The sequence below is a fragment of the Vanessa atalanta genome, chromosome 20 (assembly GCF_905147765.1).
Source record: "Vanessa atalanta chromosome 20, ilVanAtal1.2, whole genome shotgun sequence".
Lineage (NCBI taxonomy): Eukaryota > Metazoa > Arthropoda > Insecta > Lepidoptera > Nymphalidae > Vanessa > Vanessa atalanta.
The window spans coordinates 3236041-3259015 of record NC_061890.1 but is presented as its reverse complement, the minus strand read 5'-3'; the positions used below and the strand labels follow the sequence as shown (position 1 = coordinate 3259015).

Genomic DNA, 22975 nt, shown 5'->3' with positions numbered 1-22975 from the left:
GAGGAAGTAACTGGTACACTGAAATTTAACTCAATTTTATGAAGTATGTATATATTTTTAGAGTAATATTTCAAAATATATAATAAAAAAAAAGTTCACTTTAACGGGAAGGATACATGAACACGGTTCAGAAAAAACATGTTTAACGTCCATCCGCACGTCCTCATTCACGTAAGCGTCCCGATTTTTACTTGCCCTTAGGATATTTATGTTCACGGTACCTACCTAAGATATATAACCTAACCTATATCAAATAGATAAAACATGTTACTTAAAAGATAATACATTTTTATCGGAATTAATTATTCTGTTTTAAATGACTTTAATTATAGTCAAAGGTATAATACTAACAGACCAGGTGCAAAGTCAAATACGAAGGTCATAAAAAACAATGTACTAAACGGTTTTTCATCCTCCGGCAATTAAATATAATTTGTATAGTCAAAATCAAAACATTATTATTTTTACGGAAACAAGAACCAAACAATGGTGCTGAACTAAATGAAAAGGTCGAACACCCGGCATTGTCTCTGGTATACCATACCTTTCACTGTTTACCGAGAACATATCCGAGTGCTTTTAAAAAAATTAAAATGTCTATGCGCTAAGGCTAACTTTCTTTCATTTACGTCATTTGCAGTCAAAATTAGATCTAAATTAGAACGTGTCAAAATCGAATATTATTATTTTTGTTATAAATTCTCAACGTACCGGTGCAAATCTTTCTTCCTCAGCATTCAGAAGATCTCCAACAGAAGATGCCTTCGCCTGACTCGCCAGGTGGCGCCTATTTAGCACATAGGAGAGCTCATCCAGGTACCCCAACGTTAAGTTGGCCATTATAACACAATCACTGTTACAAAACGAATCGTCACACGTTATAGAGGAACCACGTTAACAATAATCACTTCACTGACACGACCACTCGCTGCCATTGCTGACGCGAAACTGAGAAACATTTGGTTTGGTTTTGCTCGCGAGGTCAAAGATTAATATTCAGCAGATGGATATATTTTGTTTAATCGAACACAAGTTAAATAGGTAATTAAGATTAGAGTTAGTTTTAGTAAATTATGACGTTTTATTTATATGCTAGAGCTCTCATTGAGGTTATATTTGCATAAATTATTTAGGTAAGAGATAATTCATTTGTGATGTACAACAATCGCCAGAAATGGTTTCTTCAATTAATAATAAATAAACATAATTCATTATTTGACTTGGTACTCATTATTTTTGTAAGAACGACTTATGTATTAAAAAATACAAATTTACTTTTGGTTATTAACTTAAGCAATGTTTTGGACTCGTTTTGTTTTATTTAGTTGAAATGAAAACCTTGTCAATGGACTTCGTACTACGTCATGGCTATTACACAGCCTTCCATCCTACGATTGTCTTTTCATCACCAAACAATACATCACCGCTTATAATGTTTTCTAGATCACATAAAACTATACAGATATTTATTGTCTATTTTTTTCTATTTGGTTGAAAGATAAATCTTTTCCGAGCTTTTCATTTACAATTCTTGTCTCCTCTACGTTCGGATGTGACAAAATTACGCTATTCTTTGACGCGGTTGCATCTATTCTGTGATCCATTTCTTGCCATTCCACGTAACATTTCCCTGACTCTTACGCAAACAGTAAAATGGGTACAAGTTATTGTATTGTTTTTAACCTGGCTCTGTAATCATGTTACCAACGACTACCGAAAATTATCTAGTTGAGATACGAAGGCAGAGTTTGTAGATTTACCACAAGATCATCTTATTTATAAATCGAATAACATTACCTTGCTAATCATGCTACTGACGTGTATACGCTTAACAGATTATACGCAAACAGTTAAATAGTTCTAGGGTTTACTGTATTTAATGCGAGGCTCAAATGTAACCGCAATAACCCAATGGATTGAACACGTGAATCTTGACTGAAGATCACGGGTCAACCTTGGACAATCACCGCTGTATGATGTATTCATTTTTTGTTTTTTAACTCGTGGAAAACAACGATGAACATGGTGATGAAATTAGCTTTTTGGTCGACTTTATTGAAGCAGCTTTTTGGAATGAGAGTATAGCTTCTAGCCCCGCAATGAGACTCGTAAGGGTTTTACTTAAAATGAAACACCTAGATTTCATTCTAAGTAAGATAATTCTATGATTGTATTTGCAATTACTTTTTTATATTATATTGAGACATTGCAAGGAAACATATATTACCCTTGTAACAAAACCTTAACTTTAGAACTTTTTATAATAGGCAAGGATAACTTCCTAATGTTTTACTTATTGGTTTCTTATATTTTATTATTAATTATTTCACAGAAAAGATCGCGTTTGCCACTGTGGTAGACTTGCGTTGTAAATATACATATATACATACAAATGCCTTGTTAACCACAAGGCATTTGAATGTATTCTTAGTTGTTTCGGATGGTTTCTCTGCTCCAGAGCAAGATATAACCAAATGAGCCAATGTAGAGCACATTGACTGTATTTACAAATGATCTGAACTTGATGTTAGTAAAACATATGCAAATCATATACTAATATATACTGAATAGATATAACACAAAGTTTTACAATCATTTAAGGGTAAGAAGATTTGCGACATTGACTAAAATCATTTTAACACTTAAAGGGTCGATGAATTACAAAAGTGAATCGACATATGTAAGAAGTGATTTTTTACAGAATAGCAATACGATAGCAAGCAATAGGTATATGTATACACTACGGCCTCAAAAGATGCCTGTTAACAGAAACATAGGGTTATCTCTTTCTGACATCATTATTTTACAGTCGAAAGAGCAAGACACAGCACATTGATTAACTAATCACCCTAAACAACACTTAAATACTGTAAAGTTCGTTTTTCTCGCGGATAAATTAATGGCCTAGTAGCTGTACTCTTCGTCTCTCTCTTCACCCGGTTCATGAATAATGGAAAATATAATTTAAATATTTATAACATAAACAATTTTCATACTTTCTATGAAGTCTTAATAGAATAGGCAGTGGATCAATACAGACACAAAACGACGGACAAAAGATTTATTGATGTAAAATACATAAATTATTCATGTTTTAATATCACGCTATCACGAACCTTAATTGTAAAGACAGACAGACGTACACCGTGTACGTAAATCATTTAATATTTGCGAAAATTATGCAGACAGAAAATATAGCGATAATTATTTCAATAGTTCTGAACTTCTGCCCTTGATTTGGGCTAGGATTCGCACAACTACCCCGAGAACCCCCCCTAGGTGTTTGAGGCCCGCATAGGCGGTCCGACCGTCAGGGCGTCACGGTAGCATGCGTAAGCGATCCCATGGCGCCCGCCGAAAGATGGAGGGGGTACCGCTGGTTTTTTAGTGGGTATTCCGATGTGCCTAGGCGAATTTGGCGTCCAGGGCACCGACAAGTCCCACATAGACCCCCCCCCCTCCCCACTTAACATCACGTGGGGGAAGCGCGTAACGCGTTTTTCCAGCGAGAAAAAAAAAAAGATTCGCATAACTGTTTCGTAAAATGTAACATTCAAATGACGCACGAGAACAAACTGGTATTAAATACTTCCAAATTGTTATAAGCCTATTAGAGTGCCGCGTTCATAATCCATGAAATGAATGTCTATAGTTATTTACTTTCAAAACGTATCTAGCCATTGTCACTTAAACAATTTAACGTAATTCAGCATAGTCGAGAATTATTTCTGGGAGATTCGATTTTACTAACTTATAACGTTGGTGATACGTTTCTGTTTCCGTTCTAATCCAACTTCGACTATTCCTAACAAGAATTAAACTTAGCTCATTTTTTTTTAATGTTGTTAGTCGTCGGACCCGCAAATGTGCCACCTGATGGTAAGTGGTCACCACTGCCCATAGACATTGTTTTCTGTAAGAAATAATAACCATTCCTTTCATTACACCAATGCGCCACCAACCTTGGGAGCTAAGATATTATGTGCCTTGAGCCTGTAATTACACTGGCTCACTCACTAATACTGAGTATTGCTGTTTGGCGGTAGAATATCTGATGAGTGGGTGGTACCTAACCAGACGGGCTCGCATAAAGCCCTGCTACCGAGCTGCAACTGATTATGTTTCGAGTCGATTACCATAAACTGACAATTCGTTTGAATGTCAATTAAAGCCCGGGATCCCAATGAGCGACAGTTTTGTGGTGCATGGTCTTTTCGCATCATAGAAAGTTTTTATTGGTTTCAGTTGTACAAGTAAATAATCTGAAACAGATTAATTTATGTCTTGGATTAGAAATCAGGAATTTAAATTTATACGTTCAATGTTAAAGCATTCCCATTTATCTGTTTGTCAAATTTAAAACTTACACTGCATTCTAAATAAATATGCAGACAGGCAGCAGACGGTGTCTGAGTTTCTCACGCCTGATCAGTAACAGGCGAAAGAAGTTCAGCAGTTTTTTTTGTTTCTCAGTTTCGATGTTCATATAATTAGACTACTAGTGTCATTATATATATATATTTATGTAGAATTTGCGTAATATAAAGAAAACTAGATTACATATAAGAATAATTCTTAAGAAATTGTAAGGGCCGTAAAATTGGCGGTTACTATGATCGACGATCGATTTTAATATTTTACTCACTTTTTGAGTTTTGAGTTTTTTAATATTAATGTTATTGTATATCTAATATGTTATTAATATTTGAGTTGTTATGATTCGTATTTTAATTTATTTTTTTACAATTTAAAATGAATCCCATAAATGTATACGGAATAAGTAATGTTTATAGTATCAAGATGCTTTATATCGATTGGCTTGACTATAGTAGTTTATACACACATACGCAGTCACGCACACACTAGCTTGTTAATGACAAAAATTGACAAGCGGCAATTGGAATAAACGCTCTTTTCATAATCTTACTTGCTCTGTGCACCCAAGTTACTGGGCGGATGTTCTTCTTATTACCATTGTAAAATAGATAACGGCTCAGTTATATCGTAGAACTCATCTGTGTAATTCCTTCCTTCGGTTTTCAAATAGCGCATAATAGTGAGGTTATAGGTCCGTTACTTTAACAGATCGAAAAAGCGATAACTATGGAGTTAGAAGATTATTAAATCGTACAAATTTTATAAAATCTATAGGGTATCCTTTCCATCATCTGGATTTGTACCTAAGAAAGCATCTACAGCTCAGAGAAGTAGAAACCTAGCTATATTGTAGAAGTGTTAACTCAAAGAGCTAGAGGATTATGATACAACTCTCGTTGCTGGTTGCCTTTGACTCAAAAAAGTAGCTACTGGTAAAGATAGATGCACAACTTATCACTCCTTGGTCAAGGGCTTGTTTAGTTAAACGGAATACCAACATCGTGCGTTTTTCAACACACCTGTCGATTTTATTTGTCATTTCACAGCCGTTATATGTCCGTTAAGCGATTTGACGGTAACAAACACAAGGTCATCCGATTTGCCGTTTAATTATCTCACAGTTGATTATGCCAGGCATTTAACTTGATTAACGGAAAAATCATCGACGCGTTGTAATCTAACCTAAATTAAACCACGGTTAAATATTTAATATCGTGCACGCGATATCCTTATTTGTCTGTGATTTAGATAGGAGGTACTCTTAACTTATTTGGTCTGATTATTTATTTCCTTAGCTTATTATGAATACACCGGATAATAATGTATTGTTAATTTAAATTATATATTATATTTCTTTTTTGGTCTTCTGTGTAGCAAGAATATATAGAATGTAAATTACTAAATCACATATTTTCATAAGAAAAAGTACCCAAAAATAGTATTCATTTGCATAAATTTGGACAAATGGGCAGATATGAGCAGCGCTACAAAAAACGAATATTTCATAAGTGCACTTTCTCTGGATTCTGAAACGCTAATCAAAGTGAGATTTACTAATTACACTTTAATCTGATTGGTCAGTAACGCGATAGGCGACCAATGGGCGTTCAGTATTTAGTCAGATTAATAAATTTGCCTGAACTAGCGAGACGCAAATCTCTCTTTTTTTGTTTAAATTATTATGACTTAATTATCACTTGAACATAATTTAAAAGTACTTTATTATTCCTCGTACTAAATAGTTTTCGTTGTTGTCGCGTACTACCCGAAGTAAAGGCTAATTTTAGTAGGTTGTTAGACAGTGTTTGTTTGAACTATACATACTAAGGTTTCTTTTGTGACATAACTATTAATATGAAGCCTCAGATTATGAATTTTTATTTAGTTTCACTAAACTATACTTCGATAACAAGTTTATTTCTTTTACTAAAGATTTTTTCTTGAAATTTATTGATTGTAAGCAGTCAAATATTTTACAAGAGAGCTGAAAACTAATTGCCATTCAAAGTCCTTGCCGTATACAAAAGTCTATAAATTTCCCCCCCTTGCCACCTGGTGGGTGTATATCTCCTTGTTTTTGATTAAATACGATTAAATACGGAGTCTGGCAAATAAAAAGTTTTGTAATTGGTTTATTCTGATAAAAAAATCGGAATTCGCGGTTTTTATACTCTAGTGCCTCTAAAAGCATGATAGGCGCGTCCTGCGCCTGAAATCGGTACAGTCGAGTCGAATTTAACATGCCATATTAAGAGTAAAGGAATAGTACTTGTACTCTCTTCTCCACTATAGTCCATCGTCTCCCTTTAAATAGGCTGAGGTGGACAATGTGATTAAGTAATATCTTTAAATTAAAATCATATGAGCCGAGATGGCCCAGTGGTTAGAACGCGTGCATCTTAACCGATGAAATAGGGTTCAAACCATGGCAGGCACCACTGACTTTTGATGTGCTTAATTTGTGTTTATAATTCATCTTGTGCTCGGCGGTGAAGGAAAACATCGTGAGGAAACCTGCATATGTCTAATTTCAACGAAATTCTGCCACATGTGTATTCCGCCAACCCGCATTGGAGCAGCGTGGTGAATTATGCTCGAAACCTTCTCCTCAAAGGGAGAGGAGGCCTTTTAGCCCAGCAGTGGGAAATTTACAGGCTGCTAATGCTAATGCTAAAAAATCATATTGAATGCCCCAACATTTCGTCAAGAAATAAAGTATGGGCCTGTTACTGTCCCTCTGCTTAACTGAGGCCTCCTGTCCCATTGAGAAGAAGGTATCGGAGCTTAATCCGATGCAGGTTGGTTGGATACACATGTGGCATAATTTTATTGAAATTAGTCACATGCAGGTTTCCTAACGATGTTTTCCTTCACCGCCGATCACGAGATAAATTATAAACACAGATTCCAGAAATAATGGTTTTAAATTATCGTAGCTCTTTGTAACAGTTATTTAGAGTAAAGCGTGTAAATTTCCCAGAGCTGGACTAAAGCCTCCTTTGAGGCTAACGTTAGGAAATAATTAAACACAGTTATTAAATAATATATACATTGTTTCTCTAGGTTAAAGGGGTATAAGTAATAAATAAATTATCAAATATTGTTACGTAATTATTTCCTCTTACGAAATGATACCGGGAAGACGATAGAAATTAACGGAATTTATAGTTTTGTATTATTTTATTCATAACACTTGTACACATAACAGTTTAATTGTAGGCACGTCCGTCTATTGACCTATTGAAGCGTATAAATAAATGTATCGATACAATTAGCTGTCGTGCTAACCAAATTATACCTATTTTGATTAGTTTACTTATTATCAATTATTTATTTGAACATTACTATAAATAAATTTTAAGAATTTGTTTGTTTTTTATGATTAAACGCAATAAAATTCAATTTAAAAACATTTGCTTTGCTTAGATGGTCCATTTAAAGCGAGTATATATACATTTATATACTCTATTCAACCGTGACACGATAAAAATCCAAACAAACAACATTTGACAGCAAATTGACGCGATATCATTGGTCGAGAGCTTGATTAATCTATGATATTCACTATGGATTTACGAAAAAATGGCGTTCTGAACGTCGACGAAAATGTTATCGGAATTTTGGAAGTAAAACTGAAGTGGAAATAAGTGGTAGTGGACCAGTAACGCTTAACCCGAAAGAAACTGCGCCGAGCAGCTAGTCTAATAATTGATTAAGTAGATATCTAAAGAATGACTAATGTGTATTACATTCATTCATTCTTTATCGAAGATCTAGTCTACCTACATAGTCTACTATCGTGTGATAGTTAGTTATGTGGTTTATCAGCACAGGATGCGGTCAGTTAATTGGCGGGAGACCGCTTGGGAACAAATGTTTGAAAACTACGCTCTTCTAGTAACAGGAGACTTTATTTGCCCCTATTTATATGCTCTGACCGACGGACCTCTGTCGTACGGACTAAAATTTAATTACAAATTAACTACATATTAGTAAAGTTTATATTGCTGTAGCCGCGACTAGCTGTCACGAACGTCACTAGCAAAGTTACTAATACAGAGTTGCACAGTAACTAATTCTATTCTAATGTTCAATTTAATTATTATTAGTTTCATCACTTGGTGGCAGAGCTTTGTGTTAGCCCGTCTGGGCATGTACCACCCACTTAACAGATACTGTACCGTCACTAGTTAGTATTGTTATGTTCCGGTTTGAAGGGAGAGTTAGCCAGTGTAACTACAGGCACAAGGGACATAACATCTTAGCTCCCAAGGTTGGTGGCGCATTAGTGATGTAAGGAATGCCTAATGTTTCTTACAGCGCCATTGTCTATGGGCGGTGGTGACCACATACCATCAGGTGGCCCATTTCTCGTCCGCCTTCATCGATACCATTAAAAAAAGCCAAATAATTTACGGAAAAATTATGTAGATTTCTTAAGGCGTGGCTAATACGAGTCTTCATTTGAGTTATATTGGTTTATTTTTATTTGTCACCGAAAAACCAATACATATTACTAGATTTGAATATTTACATTGGAATATTAAACACCATACTAAAACAACTTTCGGTGTCTTTTTGCCGAATATCTTTTAACTATTTTTTTAATTTTGCGTAATTGATCCGCGCAAATCGCGATACAACCCTTCAGACGCCTAATGAATTAGTGCGGTACAAGACATTGTGCTGAACGAGCCATTACTAGTACGGCATATTCATCGGTAACGTCAAATCGAGCAAGGTCAACGCGTTTACCTTTCAGTGTAATTGTATAGCAACAAACGGGATTACTATTTTTGTATAGTGGTGGTCTTTGATCAAGATAAAGTAAAGAAAAACCCTGTAAATGACCCACTGTATATAAATAATAGTGGTGCTTGATACCAAGAGGACTCACGACCTTCGGTTAAGTTTAAAGTCTATTATCCAATGGGCATGAGCTCATTTGAAACAAAATAGTGCTTTAGACAAAAAGAGAGACATATATATGTTATTTACCCAGCAGCGTAACGGAACAAATGTTTTCTTTGTTAGGAAGTTACTATTGAAGATTTTTTCAAAAGTATCATATTTTGGAACAGAGATGAGGAATTTTCGTATAAGTAAACACGCTGTGAAACAAGTTTAATGCAATATTCACTTCTAAAACAGTTAATACAAAAACTTTTTAAAATTCAATGATTGGGCTACTATTGGAATTCATAAAAGTAGGCAACGAATGTACGAGCTTAAAATGAAAGGACGTACAATCACAGTGCCACTTTCGCCAACTATGTAAGTAACTATTCAAAATTATTTAGAAAAGTGTGCTTTTTGGCAAAGACTTTAACTATAAAAAATAGAATTAAGAATGCACATGACAAAATAAAAATGACTTGGAAAATTATTAATTGTGAAACTGGTAGAGGTGGCAGTCGCAGCTCCGAATTGAACTTAAATTATAATAATAAAGTCATAAATAGTGCACGGGAAGTTGCTTCAGTTTTTGAACAATTTTTTGCTGACATACCAGTTTCTACAACTAAGTTACTTATTTCTTCTCCAGCAGTTGCCGAATCATTAATGAAAGAAAATGTACGTGAATGCAAATCAAAATTTAATTTTACCCCTGTAAACACCAATGACATAATTTGTACATTTAAGTCAATAGACATTAAGAAAACTGCTGATCTATGGGGTATTTCTGTAAAGGTGATTAATTCAATTATTGATCTAATTGCACCTTATCTTGCAATAATATTCAATGATTGTGTTCAACGTGGTGTATTTCCTGACCTGATAAAACATAGTAAAGTTATTCCAATATTTAAATTTGGTAGCTCTTCAGATCCTAACAACTATAGGCCAATCTCGGTACTACCAACCCTCAGCAAAATATTTGAAAAAAATATTTTAAATCAATTATTAGCATATTTTAATAGATACAATCTGCTTCACAGAAAACAATTTGGATTTACAAGGGGTCGCTCGACTACCGACGCAGGTATCGAACTAATAAGAAATGTCTATGAAGCCTGGGAGAGGTCGCAGGATGCCTTAGGGATTTTCTGCGACTTATCCAAAGCCTTTGATTGTGTTCAACATGAAACTCTGGTCAGGAAACTATATCACTATGGAATTAGAGAATGTGCACTCGACCTTCTGACTTCCTATCTTAACAATAGAATTCAGAGGGTTGACGTTAAAGGGACAAGGTCTCCTGGGGTCTCGGTTGGTATGGGGGTCCCACAAGGATCAATTCTTGGACCTTTTCTATTCCTCATATATATAAATGACTTGCCCTTTCTTGTTGGGAACAAACATGATATAGTATTGTTTGCTGATGATACCTCTTTGGTTTTTAAAATTAATAGGAAACAGGTACAGTATGACGATGTAAACAATGCTATGTCTGATATAGTACACTGGTTTAGCGTAAATAATCTTAGGCTGAATAATAAAAAAACTAAAATTGTAAAATTTAGCTCACCAAACGTGCAAAATGTAAAACCCGATGTACTTATCAATGGGGAATCGATGGATCCAGTTGAAACAACTGAATTTCTTGGCCTTACTCTTGATGCCAAATTATAGTGGCTCCCCCATATAAACGGATTGGCGGGTAGACTGAGTTCTGCGGCATTTGCGGTCAAAAAAATTAGATTATTTACCGATGTTGATACGGCTCGCCTAGTTTATTTCAGTTACTTTCACAGTATAATGTCCTACGGTATTATGCTTTGGGGTAACGCAGCCGCTATCCATACTATATTTGTGCTGCAGAAGAGGGCTATTCGCGCAATCTATAACCTAGGAGCCAAGGAATCTTTGAGGTATAAATTTAAAGAAATTAAGATCTTGACTGTTGCTTCTCAATATATATTCTGTAATGTTTTATATGTACGGAAAAATATTAATGTTTTTATGAGAAAATGTGATTCTCATAACGTTGGTACAAGGAACAAACACAATCTTGTTACTCCTGTTACTCGACTGCATAGAGTCAGTAACTCTTTTGTGGGGCAATGTATACGCTTCTACAACAGGATCCCAGAAAGCGTTCAAAATGCTTCTGTTGCGAAATTTAAAAAAATTGTTAAGGAACGCTTGTGTGCGAAAGGTTACTATACAATTAGTGAGTTTATGTTTGATAGCACACCTTGGGAATGAAACGATCGCTTCCTGGCTGTTTCTACTCATATACAATTATGTACATAATTAATTTGACGTAAAAAAAAAGTCCCGCTGAGTTTCTTTCGCCGGTTCTTCTCAGGTCAGGGTGTTTTCTTTTTCCGAACCGGTGGTAGTGTTTAATTTGACTATCAATAAGTAAGTGTAATACTTCTATATTGAATAAAGGAATTTGAGTTTGAGTTTGACATAACATCAATAATAATATATATTACTTAATTGTATATAGCGACAGATTAACCATTATCCGAAATTGCGCACGCGCAATGACGTAACAATAACTGCAATAAAACGTATCACGTTTAATTGGCGCGCAGTGAAAGCGAGCGGAAACAAAGATGGCGGAATGCACATTGTATTAAAATCGGTTACGATAACACTGATCTATGGGGAACGATCAATCTGATTCAAATCTTGAAACATCGTTGTAATAAAAATAATATATTTATCGCAGCTCTACACACATCATAGTAGAGAATATATTTATCTTGGTCTAAACATATAAAGTCCTAGATAATATCAAATTAATATCAACTGTGTCATTCTAAATATAATATTGCGGGAACTCCCCAAACATTTTAAGCTTCCTCTAAAATATTATTAATATGTAAGAAACGCAAAAATGCAAAATTAAAATATAACAATGTGGCCAATTTTATTACCGTACAAAGATATTCCCTATTTTTGTTTATAAATTTAATGTCATAGAAGTTTTATATAAATAAATAACGAAGAAAAAAAATACATAAAAAAAAAAAACAAATAATATTTTTATGGTCTGAAAAGTACATGGTTTTTTTTTAAATATACAGAATCTCCAAAATCGTGCTATCTTTTGATTGTTGATGTTTGACTTTGTGTATAATTCTATTCGTACTTACCTGCCTAAATTACCTTACCTACTTAATTTCTTGCCGTTTCTTCCCTCTAGAATTCTTCTAGAATATACATTTCGAATCGGTGGTAGTTTTAAATTAAACTAAATATTCAAAAATGTTTGAATAATAAATATTATAGATATTGATCTGCCTGGATATTTTTTTTTTTTTAATATTTTAAATGTATATTTTTACAGTAGACCTTTTGCAACAGTAACTACATAGAATATTTAAAACACTTCCGATATTTTAAAAACATTCGTCTATTTAGAAATGATTTATAATGATTAAATGTTAAACTTAAATTGCGTGTTTTAGTCATATCAATATCTATCTGTACTAAGATGATAATTCATTTTTATTCTGTAATGCCTTACTGAAAAAAGTAACCCAGTAACAACTACACTACACTTATACCAGAAGATATAGTGCGTTTTAGAGGTTTTAATATATAGGTAAACAGTTGTCGCCCGCGGTACGCTCGTGTTTTAGGGGTTGGTCGTTATGTGTAAGGTTAGATTTAGAAAAAAGTAGCCTTGCTTCATACCAAATTTAATCAAATTCGGTTCAGTGTTTTAACCGAAACAGACAAAGACAGACTGACAGTAACTTTAGCGTGGATAATATTTTAATGCAGTTGCGTTTCGCGGTTATATCGTTTTTAAATTTATACTATTGACATGACAAGCGTGAATTTCAACTTATAATAATATTCGACTTTCAATTTGAACACGATTGCAATTGCGATAGCGTTTCGTTTTTACTTATTAATCTAAATGTATATTCTCATCGTTAGATAGTATCATGTGTTTACGAAATGATTCTATATGTGAAGCACTTTAATACAACATTACGATTGGTCATCATAGCTTGAGATAGGGTTGCCACTCGGCATACTTTTCTGTTCAATTTTTATATTACTTATACTGATTATTTGTCTTGCATTCTTTTAAATTAAAAAAAAAAACAAATCGTATATTTTTTTTTTAGTCATTCGTGATGTTATTCAATCATTAATTTCGCTTATTTTGAAGTTATCAGCCTCGACGATTGGCGTTCCGTACACTGATACAATAAATTGAATTTGTTTTTTTTTCTCAACCTCTTTAATCTGTTAACATACCTTATCTGTTTGTTAATGTTGTTTGAATAAATAATAAAATAACTATAATCATCATGAGATCAAAATTATGAAAAGCTTTGGAAATTACGTGTGTTTTATCAGAACTATTTTTTTTTATTATAAAGTATAGTTGGCAACCCTGGTTTGAGGTAATATTTGTTGCATACATTGTGATTGGAAGCAACACTGCCGGACTGATGTGAAATTAAATATCTGATGTATCAACAAGTTGTTGTAAACATTACATCTTCGTTCACATACAGTCGTTTAGGAAATCATTTTTTAGACTACGAGCAATATAATGCAATTCGCGCGAAGCGACTGCGTTCATATGTCGATACATTTTGGTTTAATTTAATGTGTTAATGAAAATTTGTTTATGGTGAATTATTTAGTACGTTGAAGGTTACGGACGCCAAAAATATCCAAAATAAAAATGACCTTATTTTTAATGACTAGACAAGGCACCACACGAATGATTAGCGCGTAGAGTAGTGGAGCATTTTAAGAGAGGCTGAGATTTATTTAATTTAAACTTATATTCATTATTTTATATTTAACATTAAAGTTGCCTATAAACATCCCACGGCTGGCCAAATACCTCGTAAACTTTGAGAAGTGTTGGAGCTTTTTCTACTACTTCTATCATAGTATGTATAATATTACTGGACTTTATAAAGACCTGGGTAGGTTCCCCTTGAGTAGTAATTGGTTTATGGTTAGTTATTACACCGTTAAGTCCGAGAATATGTTAAATACTTTACTTTGGCTTGGAGTTATTGTGGTTGAAGTATTATAAATGACGCTGTATGTTAGTCTGTCTGTTACGCTTTCCCGGCCAAGCAAGTCGGCAAGTGAATAAGATTTATTTTGATATTTGAAGGACACACCTGACGACTAACTCCTAAACCACGAGTCGTGCCGCGGACGACATCTTGTTTACAATAAAAGAAATACTTGTCAATGTAGTCACGTAATTGTAATTGTAGGGGGTGATAATATGGTTTGTTTTGAAATTGTAATCAAATCTTCCCTATTGTATTTTTAATTATTGTTTAGTTAGACAGTGGTATTAGTAATTAGTAACTTGAAATTATTTTTTATTTTGGTCACAAGTTTAATGCCTCCACCCTTCAATCAAATCTCATCCTAATTTCAATTGAATGAAGACAATAATAATAATTACGCAATACATATTAGTGATGGTGCAGCGGCTCGTATAAGGTGCAATTGGTCACAAGTGACCCGCATTGACCCTAACTGTTAGCGATCGTAACAAATTAGCGCCATTTTGTATAAATGTTATGAAAATTTAAATTCAAAACAGATATTAAACATTGTTTGCGTAATAATATAGAGTAAATGTTTACAAATATTGTTATGTATATAAACGAGTTTGTTTGTTTGTCGTGTATCCGAGTTTTTGCGTTTAAGTAAAAAAACAACTGTTAGAATGTTACCACTCTGAGAAATTAAGAAAATATTTGTCTTTGGTTTTTTTTTTCGCCGAGATTTAATTTCAAATATGCGAGTTATAGAGTACAGATACGGCTAATGCTCTTTTTTTCTCGCCAAAATCAAAATATGTACAAGAGAATCAAATAAAATTTTAAATAAATAGAACAAATTGTGTTAGGTACTAAGCGATTTCTGAGACAATTTTTTTTTCAAACATGAATTTAATTTCCATGAAATTGCCTGAAAGGTCATAGATACCCCATTTTGACCGAAAGAGATGCCTGCCTGTTCATATGACATACGCGTGGATATACAGGATATGCTTGCTTGAATTGCGTGATTTTTTAATCTTTACGTCTTGTGTAAGTGTCTTTGAAATTATAACACCGTAATTACACTTATGTCATTTCGTAACATCGGTAAGGTACGAAATTAAAACGATGGTCGAATATACTGTTACGTGTGCTACTCTACTTTACCAAACCGGTAGTAGACTATAGCCAATTAAGAAAAAATGCTTTATTTTTGGAAATAATTCTATTAATGCTTGTTTGTTGAATTACCCAGTGGTTAGTACATGTAAATCTTAATTGATGTTGATGAATTGTGGGTTCAAGCCCGTTCAAACACCACTAAGTTTTTGAATAACTTCAACTTCTCCTCAGAGCAATTTGCCAAGTATTGAGATATTTACTTACTTACACATTACTATACTTAGGATATTGCAAAATCAAAAAATATTTTTTTTGTTATATTAATTTGGTGGACGGGCATATGGGCTACATGATGGTAAGTGGTCAGTACTACCCATAGACAGTGCTGTGAGAAATACTAACCTTGCCTTACATCATCAATGCGCCACCAATCTTGGCACCTAATCACTCACCCTTCAAACCGAAACACAAAAATACTTAGTATTGCTGCTTGGTGGTAGAATATATGATGAGTGGCTGGTACCTACCCAGATGGGCTTGCATAGAACCCTAAAACTAAGTAAAAACTGTATTCAACATAGACGCATTACACAATCTTATTGATTGTCAAATCTACCACCTGATCTGAATGAAACATCTCAGACCCCAGCATCTTGTATATTTAAGAATTATAATTTTTGAAACAGTTTTGAGGCGATCGCTTAATTCTCAAGTTATTTATAGTACAACTAGATGTTACTTAATAACTAGGTTCTTCCTTGTGGTCCAAACAAGCTTTATATGTATCTCAAATTTAGTTTAGTGGTTTGGTCCTTAAAGAGTAACAGACAGACAGTCATACAGAGTTACTTTCACATTTATAATATTAGTATAAATTATCATGTATTGAACTAAAATTTGATACAACAATATTAAATCAATTATATATTATTAATTTATTATGCATTTTGAATTTGTTTATGCGTTAAACATAATACTCATTGTCACATGTAAGTCATTTGATACTTCCGTTCTGCTTTAGTCAACACATTGATTCTCAAATTGGCGCCAATGTATTTTATATCTTATCGTGGAAATAGTAAATTCCATTAATAATTATTAATGAAATCACACTTCACTAAATTAAGTAGTAATAATGACTCGTCTAGTTTTACTTATACGAGTACAAATATCTTACTTTGAATTAATTTTAAAATAGTATAGTTTCTTTATAATATATTATCTTCGACTAATATTATCTTTTGAACGTTTTTGCTTGCTTGGCGGTAGAATGTCTGATTAGTGGGTGGTACCTACTTAGGTGTGTTTTCAAAAAGCCCTACCACCAAGTCTGTCCAAATTATGAACTGTTATTCTGATAAACAGAAATTACGTTGTTTATTTTTAATAAAGATAAATGAAAAATAAATAAATTGTGTTAATTTCAGTATAAAAATCGTACGTTTTGCATAAGCGCAAACCGTCGAGGTAACATTTGAGAGGTCAGGGTCATGACTCAAATTAAGAAAAATAATTTGTTACAATAGACAAGTGTTTTTTTGCATCATATAAGTACTTGTAATTCGTTTCGAAATTTTAACGGTTATTGTCTGATTTTAAACCGACGACCTTAATTTATAATCCACGAGTATTATTCATCGCGTTTCTTCCACTTTCTGGTACATGACTTAAGCTGCTGACAATATTGACGTCCGTTCAAAATTAAATGTATGTATTTATATTTATAATATATATAATTATAAGCCGAGATGGCCCAGTGGTTACAACGCGTGCATCTTAACCGATTATTTCGGGTTCAAACCCAGCACCACTAAATTTCATGTGCTTAATTTGTGTTTATAAATCATCTCGTGCTCTGCGGTGAAGAAAAACATCGCGAGGAAACCTTCATGTGTGTGTGTGTCACCTTCAATTTCAACGAAATTCTGCCACATTTGTATTCCACCAACCTGCATTGGAGCAGCGTGGTGCATAAATATAACCTAAATTTATATTTGGATAATATGTACATAAAATAAAAAACATAGTAAAAACAGATCAGGTATAAAAACTACTGATTGGATTTAAATTTACAATAAATTGTAGCGTATACTTTGACTTTTTACCACTTCACGTATCCCCTTATGAAGCGCGTATCATGTTTCACGGCCGACCTGCGGGCTCCAAGTCCCAGGGAGTCAGTTTACATGGGCGTCTGACATCTGCGATGCGTAACGTTACATCTTAAGCCGAGATTTATGGTTGATGATTGGTTGAGACTCCCTTAACTTGATTACATCGTCGAAATGGCAATCAAGTGGCACCATTTTTTATTGTCAAAGAGAAAAGTATTGTATGCGGATCGGTGAGCGCAGTGTAGATTGCCTTTAGCAAGTTAATAACAATCTTTGGCGCACTTTGGGACAGGGCTATAGTATACCCACAGTTACAGTGTATTTTTTTTGTTGACTTACGACTTTTTTAGTCATGTCGATCGTTGTAAAGTTGTCGATAGCGGATTTCAATCTTATGGTAAATTCATCATCATCATTACATAGTATAAAACAAAGTCGTTTACCGCTGTCTGTCCCTGTGTATGCTTAGATCTTTAAAATTACACAACGGATTTTGTAGTGGTTTTTTTTTATAGATAAATTTATTCAAGAGGAAGATTTATATGTCTAATACATGCACAATATAGTAGATAAACAATTTTAGAGGTTTAGAAAGTGATGTCGTAAATTAACACATTTTTTGTCCTTACATTGCAAACAATCCTACGAGATATATCAAAACAATGTACTACAGTATTGTATACCTTTAAAAGGTCTTCAAAAAAGTCTCCTATGGTATGTCTATGTTAATCCTTATCTAATTAAGTACCTTAAATACACTGTCAATTTAATATAGATCAATATGGCCCTTTACAGCATGTAACATTTACATTTAAATGAATATTTTCAAAGATATTACAGATAAAAAACGCAGGGACATGGCGGTTTGTATTGTCTAATGACTGAAAAACTGTCAACGTTGTAAGACATTCTGTAGTATATTTAGTACCAGTATTGCACGCGTGCGAAGCCGGTGCGCTTATGTAGCATAAAGGAGGCCAATGTATTAGTGAATGGTATTTCGCATATGTATCTCATTGGCACAGAAACTAACTCATTTATATTTTACTGTCGCCTATTTAACCTTTCGAACTAAAAAATAAATTAAATCAATAAACTGAGTAAAACCGTTATAAAAATAAAGATGGATCATTTGAGCGAGTGCAGGAAAAAACAGCTTTGATGAAGTATATTTGAATAATCTCGCAAAGTTCTCAAGAGATGATTCGTTACAGGCCGATTTTTTAATTAAATTAAATAAAAAACAATAAGAAATGAATATTTTACAATAGATATCGATAATTGAGAGTTTTTCTCGGAGGTAGGTTTTGTTCTGCGTCTAGCGGATGGCGGACTCATTGATTATTCTATTGCTATAAATCAATACGCTGCATTGCTGTTTTCCAGTTACAGGAATAAAGACTATTTCCCTTGGTGAAGCTTGAGGGTGATAGGAATTGTGTGTATGTCTTGTTTTTACTCGAGTGTGGTACCTCTCTACATAAGAAAGCGCAATATTACACATTTACCTTCCAAAATATTTATAGAAAATAATAATATATTTGGTAGTGCTTTTGTGCAATCGCGTCTGGGTAGGTACCACCCACTTAGATATTCTATCGTCAAACGACAATATTCAGGATTGTTATGTTTCGGTTTGAAGGGTGAGTAAGCCAGTGTAACTACAGGCACAACGGATGTAACATTTTAGTTTCCAAGGTTGGTGGCGCATTGGCGATGCGAGGAATGGTTAATATTTCTAAAATCGCCACTTACAATTATGTGACCCATGTGCTAGACGTTTTTTTCTATGATATAGGTTATCATAAAAAACGTCGACGGAGCGAATCATATCGCGATCATTTTTAATCAAAAATCCCAGAAACCATACAAGTTTCGACTTTCTACGAATGGGTTTCTAACTTATTTGTAAGATATCGACTCTCGTCGGATAACGGTAATCATCCGGTGAACACAAAAAAGTTCAATTCAATAGATTATGGCACGCAGAACGTGCACAAAGAATTTACTTTAATACCTACTGGTACAAATTTAATAAGATAATGTTGTCAATAACATTAAATAACAATCAATAAGATTTGAATCAATTCAACTTCTATAACAAACATGTAAATAAGATATTACCTTGTGTTTAATTATTACAACCCTACTCACTCGTGGTTTTAATTAAAGACTTTTAATTATCGATTTACATATACAGATATATATGTATGCTTAGCAAAGTTGGGACTACTATTTACGCAATGAAAATACAAAGTACAATAATCTCCTGTAATTAATCAATATTCATTAGCTTTACGTTTAGACTCAGTAGTGCTTTAACAGCCTAATTGAAATCAGTTTAAAAGATATGTATCTCCGCCTTACATTAAACTTATGTAGATCTTGTATCCAGTAGTTCCTACTCGATGTCAAATGTTATTATAAGTTAAATCATAAGGTAGAGGTAGAGGAACAAACAGACAGAACAATTACTCTAAAATAATTCTTGTAAAGTAAAGTAAAGTGATACTTTTATGGTCTATTCTAATATTGATCTGTATTCTATTCTTGAGGTAGCTCGGAGCAAAAACTATGACAAATCGTTCAACAGCCCACGTGTAATTTGAACTGAATCGTCTGACTCTTTTTTTGGCTCACAACCTACTTAAAAATATTGTGTACTGTGTATCACAAAGTTACGCCTACCGTTTTTAGTTTGGTAATTTTTATCATTCTCGATTTGTGAATTTTAATAATATACAATGTATTCTTTATTACAGTTGGCCCATAAAAGTACTTTTGAATCGTCATATTACAGTACTAAATGTAAGGCTACGTTAACTATCTGAATATGACAATTAGGTGAAATATCCGCCGTTAAAAAAAAAAAAGAATGGTGTCGTAGGATACCCGGTTGGAATGAAGTTGCTTTCGCTAAAGATTGTGTATTTTATAACAGACATAATAAAATATATTAATAACCTTTGAGAATAATTCAATTTTATTTTCAAAGTAGAAAGAAGGTTATAGTGCCACCTTAATGATAAGTGGAACAACCCATTGGCCTTGTAATAATAATTATATAATCTTATTGATCCTTTACATCGCTAATGCGTCACCAAATTTAGGAACTAAGATGTTATGTCCCTTGTGCCTGTAGTTACACAGGCTCACTCACCCTTATCACACGATAGTACTAATACGTCGTTGGCACGAATAAAAGTCATTATAGAGGATTAAATTACTTTTTTTGACCAGTAGTTTTTTTTATTGCTTTTGCGGTAATAACTAAAACCACAAAAATTTACGTAATCTTCTAAAAATCATTTTTTGTATATAATCTAACGTAACAGACTAAATGTCGCACTGCTGGGCTACGGCCTCTACTTCCTTTTGAGGAAAGATATGGAGTTAATTCCACCATGCCGTTCCAATGCGGGTTGCTGGATACACATATGGTAGAATTACATTGCAATGAAAAATCTGCAGGTGTGTCTACACATGCAGGTTTCCTCATGATGTTATCCTTCACCGCTGAGCACAAGATGATTAACAAAAACAAATTCAGCTTATGAAAATTCAGTAGTGCTTTCCTGGAACCTGCAATCAACGGTTAAGATGCACGCGTTCAAACCACTGGACCATCTCGACTACAGGCCATTTTTGTATCTATTATGTATAAATATAGCTCATTTATATGGCTGTTAGTATAATCCTGTGTGACTACATAAGCAAGACAGTTAGGTATATAATTACTAAAGGTTTTTCAAGTTCAATTGTAAGGCTTCGAAGATAATTGATCATATTATACAAATAATAATAATAACAGAACCAATACAAAACAACTAAAGTTAAGTTAGTTTTATATTTTATAAATACCTATATTGATATCGTATCGTATCGCTCAGAGAATTGGAATTCGAGCGAAGAGTTGCGATTGAGCGGAGAAATGCAGCTTGCATTGTTGCCACCATTCCACGAGTTCGTGATTTGTGCAGTAGCTATTATAATTCGTATATACTTATTTAAATAATCAATAATAATAATTCCTATATAAATAAACAGTTTAAATACACATAATTAAATACATATGAGTCGTTATTTAAATATAATCTATTGCAACTGAATTAAAACCCAAACCCCCTACTCAAACGTAGAGTAGGTCTTCGATCTACAGTGGGATCTTTTTGGACCATTTTAGGGTGTTTATTTCTAAGACTCCGCTCTACGTCCGTCTATGCCTCTGTCCGTAGTCTGTTCAGACTGTATCTCATGAACCGTTATAGTAAGACACTTGAGATTGAGGTATTTTTGTTGTCGCTATAACAAAAAAAAAACTAGAAAAAGAATATAATGTCTCGCATACATCATAAGTTTTTTTTGTCATTTTTATAGATAATACGGAACCTTTCATGCACGAGTTCTACTCGAACTTTGCCGGTTTTACATTATTTTTTTACTTTTAAATGATTTACTTCCGTATTCACACCGCATGATTTTTGTTTTGCGGTTTTTAATCTTTATACCGCAATCGGTAAGAAACTCAGTACTAACTCCTTCCAAAATTGTTACGTACAAAATTTATATCAAAGTGTATTGTAAGTCACTAGAAACGAACCGCCAAGTTTGATGTACTGTCACGCGCATCGATGTTCAAAACAAATTGAATTACTTGTAAAGGAACGATCACAGTGAGAGTACGAACGATTTTTTAATCGACTTAACGAGGAGGAGGTCATCAATTCGTATGCATATGTTTATTGTTATGTGTGTTCCAACATAGCTCCTTTGCTTGAGTCCTTAACATTGCAGATTGCTTTAGTTTTAGTATATACCCAATATATTACTTTTATTATTATTAGACTTCAGACAGTTGTGTAATACATATAAAACCTATAATAAAAAACCTTATTGTATATTGTTTTAATTTTTTAACATATTTTTGTCAGTTACAAGTCGAGTTAATTTTTTATACTGTTTAATTTATCCATGTATAGTTTTAATATACCGTTACAATATTATTTGTTTAATTTAGCCAGTATTTATGTTTTTAGTCCGCACGATAGTTAAATGTAGATTGTTTTCTATTTTCTTTGTTTCTAATACTATGCTAATTCATTGTAATTTAAATGCTTGGATTATTTAGAGAACGAAATCGTATAACAATATAATGTATGTTATGTTGAGCATTATTAAAAATACACAACAAATTTACTCAATCATTGTTACACTCTAAAAATAATATTTGTGTTTGTAATGTTATCCAAATTTCTAAGAGTTATGGTCGATGCTATCGCGTATCTTTAATTTCATTATGTACACTACTTCTGTTCTATAACAAGCACTTGTAGATTATTATAATCTACTTTAAAGTAAAAATAAAATAATTATTAAATTATTAATGTAATTTACATATTTGTTAGTGTAACTTCACGCATA

At 33.4% G+C, this 22975-nt stretch overlaps 1 protein-coding gene across 2 annotated transcripts in view; it reads left to right on the top strand.

Annotated features, from left to right (window-relative positions):
* Positions 1-658: 658 nt before the first annotated feature.
* The window catches only part of LOC125072148, a 43647-nt gene continuing 21330 nt past the window's right edge, over positions 659-22975 (top strand). For both annotated transcript variants that reach the window (XM_047682680.1, XM_047682678.1), the window contains exon 1: positions 659-816. In XM_047682680.1, coding sequence (XP_047538636.1) covers positions 759-816 — 58 coding nt within the window. In that variant the 5' untranslated portion in view covers positions 659-758. The remainder of the gene's footprint in view (positions 817-22975) is intronic.